General features: G+C 42.7%; 2 protein-coding genes and 1 long non-coding RNA gene across 5 annotated transcripts in view; 2 read left to right on the top strand and 1 right to left on the bottom strand.

Moving 5' to 3' along the window:
* Window positions 1–13,467, bottom strand: part of LOC132452740 (NACHT, LRR and PYD domains-containing protein 3-like) — a 274,895-nt gene that overhangs the window by 11,367 nt on the left and 250,061 nt on the right. The gene's annotated exons all lie outside the window — the stretch shown is intronic.
* LOC132452777 (uncharacterized) overlaps window positions 1–13,467 on the top strand; it is a 150,739-nt gene that overhangs the window by 34,052 nt on the left and 103,220 nt on the right. The gene's annotated exons all lie outside the window — the stretch shown is intronic.
* On the top strand, window positions 7,183–13,056 carry LOC132452756 (V-set domain-containing T-cell activation inhibitor 1-like). 3 transcript variants are annotated; one of them, XM_060045547.1, is made up of 5 exons: window positions 7,183–7,453; window positions 9,910–10,018; window positions 10,254–10,316; window positions 12,038–12,355; window positions 12,545–13,056. In XM_060045547.1, exons 2-5 carry the CDS (start codon window positions 9,949–9,951, stop codon window positions 12,760–12,762), a joined length of 669 nt encoding a protein of 222 aa, XP_059901530.1. In that variant the 5' UTR covers window positions 7,183–7,453; window positions 9,910–9,948; the 3' UTR covers window positions 12,763–13,056. The 3 variants fall into 3 exon arrangements, 2 of the variants coding, with proteins under 2 accessions (XP_059901530.1, XP_059901531.1); XM_060045548.1 differs by lacking the exon at window positions 7,183–7,453 and having other exon boundaries at window positions 9,677–10,018; window positions 12,038–13,056; XR_009524485.1 differs by lacking the exons at window positions 7,183–7,453; window positions 10,254–10,316 and having other exon boundaries at window positions 9,677–10,018; window positions 12,038–13,056.

Raw genomic sequence — 13,467 nt, 5'->3', positions numbered from 1 at the left:
AAAGGTTTAAAGAGGTCTTCACATCTGATTGGTGTTTCCTCATTAGCAGTTTTCCTGGATGCCTTTTCAATCAGTCTGACCTCATGTTCCATGTTGACCTCTCCACTGCCTCGCTCTGTGATGAAGAGCTCTGTGTAGATCTCATTCAGAGGTCTCTGCTCTCCGGCTCTAGCGATCCCCTCAAGCACACAGTGGAACTTCTTCTTCAGATGAGCCTTGAGTTCATGTTGCCACTGGACCGCAACAGCTCCTAAATCACAAACCAGCAGAAACATACCATTGATATTTACAAGCAATATTACTGGTGTACAGAAAAAAGTACTGAAAGTTCTACTTTATAGGGATCTTATAACTTTATTTGCAGTGCTATTGTTGTTAAGTATCAGGGGTATCAGTGACTTTCTAACCTGATACAACAAGATAGTGGTGCATCACTTCCACGTAGTTATTCTGTTGTTGATCAGCAGTTTAACGTTTAACATTCTTTAACGTGATACGTCCACAATAACCCTACATATCTGGATCAAACCATTCAACCTGATACCCCCACAATAATCTTACATATCTGGATCATAGGGGTGTAACGGTACACAAAAGTCACGGTTCGGTACGTACCTCGGTTTTTAAGTCACGGTACGGTACGATACGGTTAATAGTTAAGGGGAATAAAAAAAATAAAAAAAAAGCAGCACTGAAAACACTGAAAAACTTTGTTATGGCATTTCCGTTTCTGAATTCCCAGTGAGCTGGGTTTGTACAGCTCGCTTTTTTTTTTTCTCAGCAACGGTGATAGTAACACCTGGATGGCGCCTTTTCAAATGCGTGTGCATGTTAAAGTGCTGTAAGTAGACACAGGGAGCCCTATCCATAGCCGGACAGCCTGTCGGAGACCCTCTCCGTAGCTTACGTGCACATCCAATATTTTTAACTATGCGTCGAAACCATGGACCTATTGGTCGACGCAACGGAGACGGCAAGGGCTGTGATTGGTCCTCTAACAAAATCATTTCCTGAATCACTTCTTCGGTTTGACTTTGTACCTTAATTACTTTGTACATTGTTTACTTTGCACCAGGACCAATAAAACACCAAATAAGATTTGAAAAGCTTTGGAAGTGTATTTACAACACTGCATAAATGGTTTGTAACATACACTGTATAAGATAGATCGGGCGGCCAATTGCATTGCGTATCCGACATCCCGACTAAAGGCCGATTTAGGGTCGTTTTAGACGCAGAGACGTAAGCACGTAATTTACACAAGGGACTTGTTTTAGACAAGTTTTGATTTACGGTTCCCTTAAGGATTGTGCGTGTTGCAAGGGGATTCTCCGCCAGAACAGTAGGGGGAGCAACGAACGAATCTGTGGGCGTGGAAGTGGAAATCGCTGGCTTGTTTATATTTATGCACTTCCAGTATTTTCGACGAGAGTAGCAGTAGCTAAGTTTAGGTTAGCGGTCTTTTTCCACACTCTGAACAACCGGAAATGTGAGACTCCTGAAAGGATGTGGTTAGCTGGCCAATCACAGTCTTTGCGAGCTGCGTAGGGCCGTAGTGTTTTAGTCGCATAGTCAGGAATTTCGGGCGACGCACTTAAGCACGTAAGGGGGGATATTTTACCGCGCAAGGGGGGTTATGTATCTTACGTGCTTACGCGTTACATCTAAAACAGAGCATATATCGGCCTTGAGAGCTGCTGAAGGGATTACGGAGTCGGAGTAGCCGACTCGCCGAGCACAGCAGGGCAGAGAAAAAAAAAAAAATAATAGTTTCACTTCTGACACCAATGTAGTGACCTCGCCGGTGACATAATGATGTCGAGTCATTAGTAGTTGAAGGTAGTTTTAATGAACCAAAACCAGGTCACTGAAACCCGTAACGTCATAACCAACGGCAGAAAACCGACCCAAAACAAACCCCGGATACCCCGGCAACCCCCAACACGGTCTCACTCGCGTGCAGGCCCCCACCCTCCTGTTCTTCCAAAGCCCTCCCCCAGCTGACCTAATGATTCGCCCCCACGCTGATTGACAAGAAGAACATTACAATACATGCACATAGAACAACTGGCATAAAGGACAACGAAATATAATGCAACACATAACACACAAACTATTTAACTGTCCCAGGGTCGCTGCATTACTTTGGCTAAACGGTCCGGGTGGAACTCCGACTTCAAGTTTTAAATTCCGTATTGCAAAACAAGCCTTTACATTCACCATATTAACGCTATGTACGCCACATTTACGAACCGCGGTACACCTCTGTAACCGCACTGAAGTGCCTGTACCGTGATGGTTCGGTACAAATACGTGTACCGTTACACCCCTACTGGATCAAACCATTTAACCTATATATGAGTATCTTACCACTGCCCAGCTTGTCGGCCAGTTCCTCCTGGTTCATCTCCATCAGGCAGAGCTTTGTGATGTCTACCACTCCCTCTATGGCGTGCCTCCTCTGCTCCTCGTTCTTATCATCCTCCTCCTCCTTCTCCCTCTGACTCTCTGAGCATTGTGGGTAATCTGAGAAGAGATCCCTCCAGAGCTTCTTCAGCTCTTTGTCTAGGAAAGCGTGTGCGTTCTCCTCAGCCCTCTGGAACAGAACAAACATCAAGGAGAACTTAACTTTGAACTAACTGAGGACCTCAGAAGACCTCTGTCCTAGATGTAGGTCTCCCTGGTCTAAAAGAGGGAAAACTGGAGACTATAAGCTCCACAAGAGATGCTTTTATTGCCCATGTAGAGCCAGGGGCACCACTAGAGATTGTGGGCCTTATCAAAGAATATATTGGGCCTCAAACCTAGACCACCCACCAGCCTAGAAAATCCATTTGACCACCCATAGATTGATAGACTGGTAGCTCTAGTGTAGCCTAGTACTAATTACCCAATACTTAGGGCTGGGCGATATGCAGTTAGGACAATATCGGCATACCGGTATACTATATATTATTTTGATGTTGCGAGCGCTATTTTATAAGGCCGACCGCCGCTCTTTGAGCCTACAAGCCAACTCAGCTGCCCAACCCGCTCCTTACATGTACGTAGTGTTCTCCCACCCACGTTTCGCATCACAACAAACTTTGAACAAAAACATGGCGGACACGGTTGTAGAGAGTACGGAACCCGTAAAAAAACGTTTTTTATGTTTCTCGTGAGCACGAGAAAGTATCTGCTGCACATATCACTGGCAGTGTGTGTGTGTGTGTGTGTGTGTGTGTGTGTGTGTGTGTGTGTGTGTGTGTGTGTGTGTGTGTGTGTGTGTGTGTGTGTGTGTGTGTGTGTGTGTGTGTGTGTGTGTGTGTGTGACGACAGCGTGTGAGTGGACAAGCGAGGAGACCGAGCGGCAGCGTGCATGTCGGTTTAGTGAAGTAATGATCGAGTCCGGTTGTGTGTATGAATAAAGTACCCGTCAAGAATCGGTGGCCGCTTCATTACGACCATATTCCGACCTATAAGCAGACCCACTGCCGGTCAAAGTGAAGGGTGTTGCCCCCGAGAGATCATCGGCCCTGGAGGGAACGTCTCCCCTGTGCTCCTCGGTCTGGGAGCCGACAGCAGGAAAGGTGTAACACTAACCATTTCGTAGTCAGATGCAAGAGACGTGCTCCAATAGTGCAAGATAAAGATAAAGCACATTAATTTGAATGATTTTAGCTTTTGTGTGATTTATCACGGGCACACACAAGCTAAAATCATTCAAATTAAAGAAGAGGCTGTCAAGGAAAACAACGTTTTTTTTGTCTCTAATGATGTCTTTGGTAGTACTCCGTATGTAGTCCGGTAACATGTCAACCCAAGCGTCTTTGGTTGCTTAGCGACGTCAACGTCTTTGACTATTACTATGCTGATCAAGACTACGAATGCTTGTTACAAATAAATTGTAAAAAGACACACTATGAAGTTATTTTTTCATTTAGGCAAGTAGCCGTGTAATAAGCGGGATGATGTACAGATCGTCGCCGGTGATTATCGAAGATAAGCCCCTTCAGGGCGAAGCAAGACACCTCCGCTACGCGTTGGTGTCCTGTTCGCCCTGTCGGGGCTTATTTTCCCGATAATGATCGGCGTTCTATACATTATCCCTTACATATCTGTTGTTAAAGCACCGCTGTGCTTCGTTGAGCAAAAAAAAACAAAAACTAAATAAATGGTTGATGGTGAATACACGTGGCGTGGAGTTAAAACTACATACTTTTTCCATTTAGTTCAAAATATTGTTAGAATATCGTATATCGCCATTCAAACAAAAAATATTGAGATATGAGTTTATTTTATCAATTGACCATTGATGTATGAATGTCAGAGGTACATTAGTGACATCTCTCTTTACTGTTGCTGTTCTGGCAAAAGGCTTTCCTCTTGAGGAATTCATGAAATTCAGTGGTGTTTTACATTTTGGTCAATACGTTCCCAACGTTTGTCAGATGCCAGTAATGTTACACTGGCTCTAACCACCTTATTACAATGGGACAGAAAAGACACAGACTGCCTTCATACTCTGCTATTACTTTTCGCCACTAGGGGTCAGTATTCACAGACCAACCCATAGTTGATAAGTAGAAGAAAATTAGTGAAGGCCTCAGTAAACAGACTTTCTGGTTCATCCACCTGTCTCCCTCATTTATTGATTAATATTCATGAATTTCATGTTTGATGAAGAACTATTTGATTGATATAAGATTCTATGATTCCCTAGGTATCTCTGTGATAATGGGCACCACAGGAAGGGGAATAAATAAAAACCTTTCTTTTCATAAACTTTGTGACCAACTGTTGGCCCTTTTCCTCCCCCTCAGCTTTCTGTTTCTGATACCAGGACAGTCTGTTCTGCTTGTAAGCGCTACGAGTGGAAGACTTTGTGCTGAAAACTGGATCCACGGAGGACTGAACCATGCATTAAAGAGAGAGAGGTGGAATATGTAGACTATACTACTAACACCCCCCCCATTAGGTCACCCCTGTCTAGAGCTGAAGTTAAATGTAGTTTTTCATTCACATTTTAAAGAGAGAGGTGAAATATAAAGACTATACTGAACATTTAACCAAACATGGAGGAACAAACCCCTTGTTTTTTTTAAATTGCTACGTTTTAATAGATAACATTTTCACTCGAAATATATTAACTTGATTATGATGAATTCCCCCCCCCCCCCCCCCTTTACGGCGCCCCTGTTTAGAGCTGAAGTCAAATGTCTGGTTTCATTTACACACCTTGATCAGCTCTGCTTGATTCTGCTGTACAGACTGAGCACTGGTAACCTTTGACCTCTCCTGTTGTCGCCTGTGGAGACAGCGTGCACGCACACACACACACACACACACAAACACACACACAGTATCTTTTTAATACAAATATTTCCTGAATTGTAAATATCAGTCAGTAAAACTACTAGTTTGTTGGAAACTCCTACCTCTCCTCTCTGGAGGGGCGTCCATCTTTAAGTCCAGGAGGATGACCCATAGACCAGTTGCTCTTCAAGGAGACACAGCTGGGTCCAGGGGAGTCCGCTCTCTCCTTCTGGACTCTTATAGAAAAACAAGAACCAGGATTTATGGGTGTTTGATAGATGCTGTAGTTTTATAATCTTTGACAAATCCTTACTCTTCCTCTCTGGAGGGTCGTCCATCTTTAAGGTCAGGAGGACGACCCATAGAGCGGTCGCTCTTCAAGGAGACACAGCTGGGTCCAGGGGAGTCTGCTCTCCCCTTCTGGAATCTTATAGAAAAACAAGAACCAGGATTAAAGGATGTCTGATAGATATAGTTGTAGAATATCTGATAAATCCTAACCTCTTCTTAATAGACCGAATTCCATCTCTAAAGTCATGCGGATAATCCATAGACCAGTCACTCTTCATGGAGACACAGCTGGGTTCAGGGGAGTCTGCTCTCTCCCGCTGCTCTGGGCTTCAACACAACACACACACACAGCTTTTATTAAGACTGATGATGGAGTCATGCGATATCAGTGCTGAGCTCTGAGAAGGACAACAGTCAAAGACAGTGAGATCCTCTTCTTACCTCTTAGCTTTGCTCTGGCGGCCATGTTTCCCAGAAAGAGTGGTTTTAGAGGTAGGAGCCCCCTCCTCTCTCTCTTCATCCATAGTAGACTGGAGACCTGGACACAAACACAATGCCATATTGTTTCTCTGGATTCTCTTTAAGTACCAAACATGAAATGACTTCAGTGAAGACTTCCTATCCTCCTCCTGTCTGACATACACACACAATCTGTCCCACAGTCTAGAACTACACACTATCTCAACCTATGTCTAGATCACAAACTCTATCACTCTCTCTGTCTAGAGCTACATTCTAATCATTCTCTATGTCTTCGCGCGCGCGCGCACGCACACGCACGCACACGCACACGCACACGCACACGCACACACACACACACACACACACACACACACACACACACACACACACACACACACACACACACTGCTTCTAACACGTTCATTTAATTATGGACTTATTTATTTACCTTTAGATCCGACACTTCCAAACCATCAATTCTTAACTGTTACCAATGAAACTGACCGAACTGACCTCCTTACAGAATAAAAGTCCACAATACAAGGAAGGATCCGTATATAATCGCCCTCAACACGGTAAAACTAGTTACTGATGTCCTGACGCATACTCCTTCATTAAACCTATTTTACACCACTAACATGGATACAATGAGCTTGGACTGGAAACAGATTAATTTAGTAAGAATAAATTAATATAGTTAGAATACATCTGGTAAGAAAACAGGAATTCAGGAAACGGTACCTTGTGACGAAACGTGTGCTGCCCGTGTTGAATGGAAATATAGAATAACAAATGCAAGGAAAGGAGGGAATAAAGAGGTTTAGGTGTTCACCAAATAACAGAGAAGTGTTTAGAAGCGAGACAGCACATTAACAAAGGTTCTGAAAGTAAAGATTGAGCTGCTTGGGTCCTTATGGCAGACAGATCAGAAAGAGGAAGAGCTTTGAATCACAGCTAACTGCGTCACATCGTTTACGTGAAATTCTAGTGAAACCAGAGAATGTCTAATATGAGACGGGCTCTGGTGAAACTAAAGTAATGGCGCGTTCACACCAAAAGCGAAGGGGCGGCGCAACTTCCATACAAAGTCAACGTATAGACGCGTTCCAGGCAACGGCCGCGTTCGACTCCATACAAAGTCAACGTATAGACGCGTTCCAGGCAACGGGCGCGTTCGACTCCATACAAAGTCAACGTATCGTATAGTAATGCTGTAGCCTACTTTATATCGTCTGTGGGGAAATCCTGGGACTCTCAGAGTATCAAACTACAACTGGAAAAAAATAAAAGCTTAGGAAACACTTTTATTTTGAAAACTTGAGTTAAGGGACATAAAAGACAACAACCCCAAAAACACGCTGTCGGAAACACCTCGGATGAAACCAGGGACAGGACAGACCCGGAAGTAAGTTATTACCTCTGATGCTAATTCAAGGCTAGTTGCTATTCAACTCGCATGTTGCATGGTAAGAACTTGGCTGGTAGTACCTGGGTTTTGAAAAATAGCGGGGGAGTTGTGCTGAGTGTGGCGCTGCGCCCCCAGGAGTAACAATACTCTGATTCCCTACATCTGCCTCACCATCCTGAACAGAGGTCAATCAGTCAGTCGGTTTGAAGCAGCCCCTCTGCTGTGAGGGAGAGCCCCCCAGGACTAAAGAGAAGGCTCAGCGTTTAGGAGCCCTCTGCTGTGAGGGAGAGCCCTCCAGGACTAAAGAGAAGGCCCAGCGTTTAGGAGCCCTCTGCTGTGAGGGAGAGCCCCCCAGGACTAAAGAGAAGGCTCAGCGTTTAGGACCCTCTGCTGTGAGGGAGAGCCCCCCAGGACTAAAGAGAAGGCCCAGCGTTTAGGACCCTCTCAGGGGGTGAGGATCAGGGGAGCGGTGAGAATGAGGGCGCGGCCCGCTGCTCTGGGCTATCGTCTATCTACTGGACATGACTGCAGTGTGGAGGTCCGGCCAGCAGGGGCAGCACTGAGGAGGCCTCAGTCCTTTGTTTGTTCTGGAAGAATGGCAGAACGTCTCACTGGTGTCTCACTGGTGTCTCACTGGTGTCTCACTGGTGTCCCACTGGTGTCCCACTGGTGTCCCACTGGTGTCCCACTGGTGTCCCACTGGTGTCTCACTGGTGTCCCACTGGTGTCCCACTGGTGTCCCACTGGTGTCTCACTGGTGTCTCACTGGTAACCGTGTCCCACTGGTGTCTCACTGGTGTCTTACTGGTGTTGAATCAATCCTCACTGATGGTTCGCCCTCGCATAACTTGAACTCTGAATGATGATTTAGATAAGTTAAACTCATGTCCTGAAACACGTTGGAGGGTTAGCGGTAGAAGCTTCTCACTAACTCTGATGCCAGTTATATTATCTATGTTTCATGAAGGAAGGAACTTCAGCGATTTCTAGATTAAATAAATAAACATAATTGTAACTCGCTAATGTGCGCATGTTTATGTGTTTATTCTTTTTTTTAACCTTTATTTTTCCAGAGAAAACATTAAGAACAGTTTCTTATTTACAATATTGATCTATTGTATGTGTGTATGTGAGTGTGTGTTTGTATATTTTTCCCCAGATTACTTATAGTTTTTTTGTATGTGTGTGTGGTTAAAAAAGTCGGACTTCACTGTTGTGTGTGTGGTTATATCCTTTCCAAACACTGATGAAGGGGTGAATGGAGATTGGAGACTCCATTGTTGTTTGTGGGGTAATATCCTCCCTCCCCACTGATGAAGGGGTGAATGGAGACTCCATTGTTGTTTGTGTGGTAATATCCTCCCTCCCCACTGATGAAGGGGTGAATGGAGACATACGAGAACGTTCAGTTGATCCACTGAGTTGTTTATTAACATTATGCTAGGAGGGAAGACGTGCAGTAAAGGACCACGGGGAGGAATCGAACTGCGCAGATGTCTATTGTTGTCCCCATTAAGTCAATGGCGACCACATCACATTAAAGGGGTGATATAATGCCACCAGGTGTGAGTGTGATTAGCCATGACAAGCCCTTTGCCTCTTCCTGTTTTTTAGTGACATCAAAAGTGGGAGTGTTCACCCGTCCTAGATGTATGATGGATAGTTAACCAACATTTGCTACAGTCCACTGGGTAGGCTGGTAGACTGATCTATCCAGCGTACATAGGTGGATACACCCACTTGGGATCATGTCACTAAAACACATGAAAAGGCAGATTTTCAAAAGGCTTGTAGTAGCTAATCACACTCACACCGGGTGGCGTAATATCACTGCTTTAAATAAATATATTTTGCTTGTAATCTCAAAGCTCACTGCAGTTTTTGTGTTATTTCCTTCTGAGCAAAAATCCCTTTCAATTAAATTAATTAAACTGTATCAATCTACAATAGAAAATTGCTGTGAAATATATATAGTCCATCGATAGTCCAGAATGGACTTCCTCTATTATTATTTATCGACCAGACCCTATAAACTGCTCACCTATACTGACTAGCTATTTTTATAGACACAGCATACACTAACAATCATTATTCAACATGCCCCTCCATTCAGAACAGATAAGATAACATTTTCCCTCATTGTTTGAATCCCAATTAAATTTATTGTACACTTAAAATATCTCTGACCCCACAACCAATTGAAACATATCACCGAAATTATTTGTTTGAATGTAATATAACAAACCACTTACTGCTTTTACATGATCACTTTATTTTGATCAAATTGTATTTTTCATAAATATTGCCATTTAGTTATATACCTAACCTCATTTTAATAACTAAGTGATCCATAACTCGTATTCTTAATCCCAAGCCAATAAAAAGTCATAAATGTCAGCCAGGAGGTCTAATAAGTCCAGGTAAAGGTTGGTGTGTCCCGGTCCTGTCAGCAGTCCAACAACAGGTACAGCTGAGAGAGGACGACACAGACAATGACAGCGCTGGGCAGTGTTGTGGTTCAGACGGTCTTGTTACTGACGGGGCTGGTCGTCGTTCAGGGAGGTAAGCTGGACCGAATATAAACCGTCTCTATGGCAAACCTAATATGAAGAGTTCTTCTTTGTTTGGTTTGTTATGCTTGATATTTGGACTAGCACCAGAACACAAACGGACTAATCTTTTTTGTTCAAATATAACCTTTAGGTTTCACTTATAATGATGAAAATAATAATATAAAATACAACTGCTTGATTCTGCTTGCAATATTTTTACTTCATTTCGAGCTTTTCTCATACAGAAACCAAAGCTGTCTCTAAAGACGAACCCAGGTTCTCAGAATGGTCAGGTGATGTGAGAGAAGGTGAGAGACGAAAGCACACCGGGAAAGATAGACATTATGAAAAATGTGTGTTACTGAAGAAAAAATAAACTGAAAAAGGCTCAGACAACCTAAGTCTGTCGTCTGGATAAGTTTAGATTACTTAGCCCCTATTTTAACAGTCTGAAACGCAAGTGAGATGCGCCAAATGCAAGTAGCTTTGTAGGCGGTTTTATGGCGATGTTGCTATTTTACCGGCGCAAAAATGACTCTTGCGCCCGGCGCAAATCTCAAAAGGCTTGGTCTGAAGTAGCCTTATTACCCGTAGATGTGGTTTGGGCGTAACGTGCAATAAACCATTGAGAGTGCCACCTCCCATCCTCTTTAAGAGCCATGAGCGCATTTGAATCTGAAGGGTTGATATTTTGAAAACGCGTTTGCTGTCTCCGATGACACACATGCATGACCACATGAATTTTAAACTTCAAATGGCTCAGTTTATGGCCAAATAATATGGCCTAATTCACACATGGAATAGCGTTTTCTTCCACAGAAATACTGAGTCCTCAAATAAATTTCGGCCAAGAAAACTTAACACACATATGATATGCGGTAACTGGTTCTATTTAATGATATACGCAATACAATAACAAAGAAACCACGTACCAGTATTGTATGCATTATCGTTATCGACTTGTGTTCCTAATATGCATGTGTCCCCCCGTTAATATACAGTGCCATGGACTGCATTATGCGTTACGTGTTTAGTTTGCGTGTGTTTAAACGCGCCCGCATTCATTAATTATTTTACACATACACACACGCGCGCCCGCATTCATTCATTATTTTTTTAAAACTCACTCGCGGTAAAACAATGTTTTCTCACGATCAAATACTCCTCAATCCTAAAAGTTATGGGCTTGTACACGATGTCTCTGTCAAGAAAATATGTTTGCTGTACGGTGTTTGCAGATGCATTGATTTAAAAGTACAACTTATTACCTGTATCATCTGTTCTTTCCCAAATAATATATCAAGAATGTGTGGCTAGTTGATGAGAGAGGCAAAGTGTATACACGAGGTGCACAAGCAACATTATGCATGCGCCCTTAAAATAGCATCTGAACAACGCGCCACTGACTTTAAACCAGGTATTTCCTGGTTTGTGGCGGAATTGTTTCCTGAAACTGCAAAATAGCACCGGGGAACGTTTGCGCCGGAACACGCACACGATCATTCCCTAATTTACCGATGTGTGGCGGTGGCGGGAAAAGAACGCTCTGCGCCAGTTGCAAACTAGCAGTGACACATGCGTCAGGGTAGAAAGTCAATTGCGCAAGATAGGGCCCTTAGTCTTCTTTCACTCTCTCAGATTGCAGAGGTCTAAAGGTCATATTTTACGAGCAATTCAAGATCATTTATAAACATTTGTAGTATTACTTATGGACATGCACCATTTGCAAGTACCAAGTACTGGTACTTTATAATTTACAAATTACACTTAACACTTTATAATTTATTAATTATATTGTTTATACCGTTTGTTCTTTTTGTCTTTACTTTAGCATTTACTTTAGCGTCTTTTTGTTCTCATTAGTACTTTGTATTTTTATTGTATTGTATCTTATCCTGTGCTTTCCACTGCTGCTGGGCTGTTGAAACAAAGGAATTTCCCCTCCGGGGGATTAATAAAGTTGTTATCTTGTTTTAATAAAGTTAATGAAGAGTATGCCTCCAACACCCCCCTGTCCTCTGATCTCCAGACACCCAGGTGGGCTGTGTGTTTGGGGGGAGCTGTGTGCTGCCTTGCCGCTTCCATCCAAACAGTGATACCATCCTCCACTGGAACAAGATAAGTGGGAAGGATGTTCAGGTCCACTCCTACTACGATGAACTGGACCAACTGGGACACCAGGACCCTCTCTACGAGGGAAGGACCTCCCTGTTCCAGGATCAGATCTCAGGGGGCAACGCATCCCTTGGTCTGGCCAGGGTGAACCTCCAGGACCAGGGCAGGTACCTGTGTTACGGCAGCACTTCACAGAACAACCAGGAGACCTTCGTCAGCCTGACAGTGAGAGGTGAGCTCAAGTCCTGGGTTAACCTTAACCCTAACCCTAACCCCAACTCTGAGTTTCTTGTTTTAATACGGTACAATATTATCTAGGTCATCGTTAATGTGAAGTTATTTGGTTCTGTCTTGCTGTCATTGTTATTATCCTCATTCTTATTAAAGAAAGAATAATCCACATTTTCTTTTTCTGTTTCAGCGGGATCATTTAGCACACCTTGGTTACAAATAGGATTCTATTTTTATGGTATACTTTTAATCATCATCAGCATCATCCTCATCTGTTTACGTATAAAGAGAAGGGTTTCTTTTGAATTTTTTGTATCATTTTCTTTAATATTTGTTCTTGTAAATTACTTCACATTATATTTTATTTCGTTCTTTGTGTCATTTTCTCTTTTATTTTTAATTAATTAATTGAAAACGTTTGTGTGGTTATTTCTGGGTCATTCATTAGTGATGTGATGGGTCGTTTTATCTGTATTATAATGTAATAATCAACCACTTTTATATATTTTAGTTTACTATATATTCATGTTAATGATGTATTTTGGTTTGTCTTTGTCTTCACTGCCTCACTGTGGGAGGTCTAAAATGAGCGTGCTTCACCTCAAACACACGATGCCTCTGGTGCTGCACAGATGTGTTATGTTGTACCCATTAAGTTAAAGGTGACCATGTCAAATTAAATAAATGAATATATTTTAATCATCTGTTGCTTGTCATTTCAAATCTCAGTTTTGTGTTATGATCTTCTGAGCAGAGACACTGTGGCGAGCAGCACGGGAAGAACCAGACGATCCCAGGTCAGAGAGTTAGCTACTCTCTTACAGATAGTTCCCTAAAATATATAAAAGTGGCTGATTATCACATTATTAAACAATTAAAATCGACAATGATTATACATAATCATAGGAGCAACCTTTTACTTTAACACCATTAAATTGCAGCTCAAGTTGCTATTCCATCTGATCAACAGGCAGACTATAAAAGACCACGTAGGTATATGTAGGTATATATATGTATACATGTATAAAATAAACAGCGAGCAATGTCTGTTTGATGAAGCAGAACGACATCTGAGAACTCCTTCAACTCTGTTCATCCAGATACACGTGTCTG

This window comes from Gadus macrocephalus, chromosome 23 (assembly GCF_031168955.1).
Source record: "Gadus macrocephalus chromosome 23, ASM3116895v1".
NCBI lineage: Eukaryota > Metazoa > Chordata > Actinopteri > Gadiformes > Gadidae > Gadus > Gadus macrocephalus.
This window is presented reverse-complemented; position numbering and strand designations above follow the sequence as displayed.

Coding starts and splice junctions, on each gene's coding strand:
- LOC132452756 (XM_060045547.1), top strand. CDS start 9,949: ATGACAGCGCTGGGCAGTGTTGTGGTTCAGACGGTCTTGTTACTGACG. Junction 10,317..12,037: donor GTCAGGTGATGTGAGAGAAG/GTGAGAGACGAA, acceptor TCTGATCTCCAG/ACACCCAGGTGGGCTGTGTG. Junction 12,356..12,544: donor CGTCAGCCTGACAGTGAGAG/GTGAGCTCAAGT, acceptor TTTCTGTTTCAG/CGGGATCATTTAGCACACCT.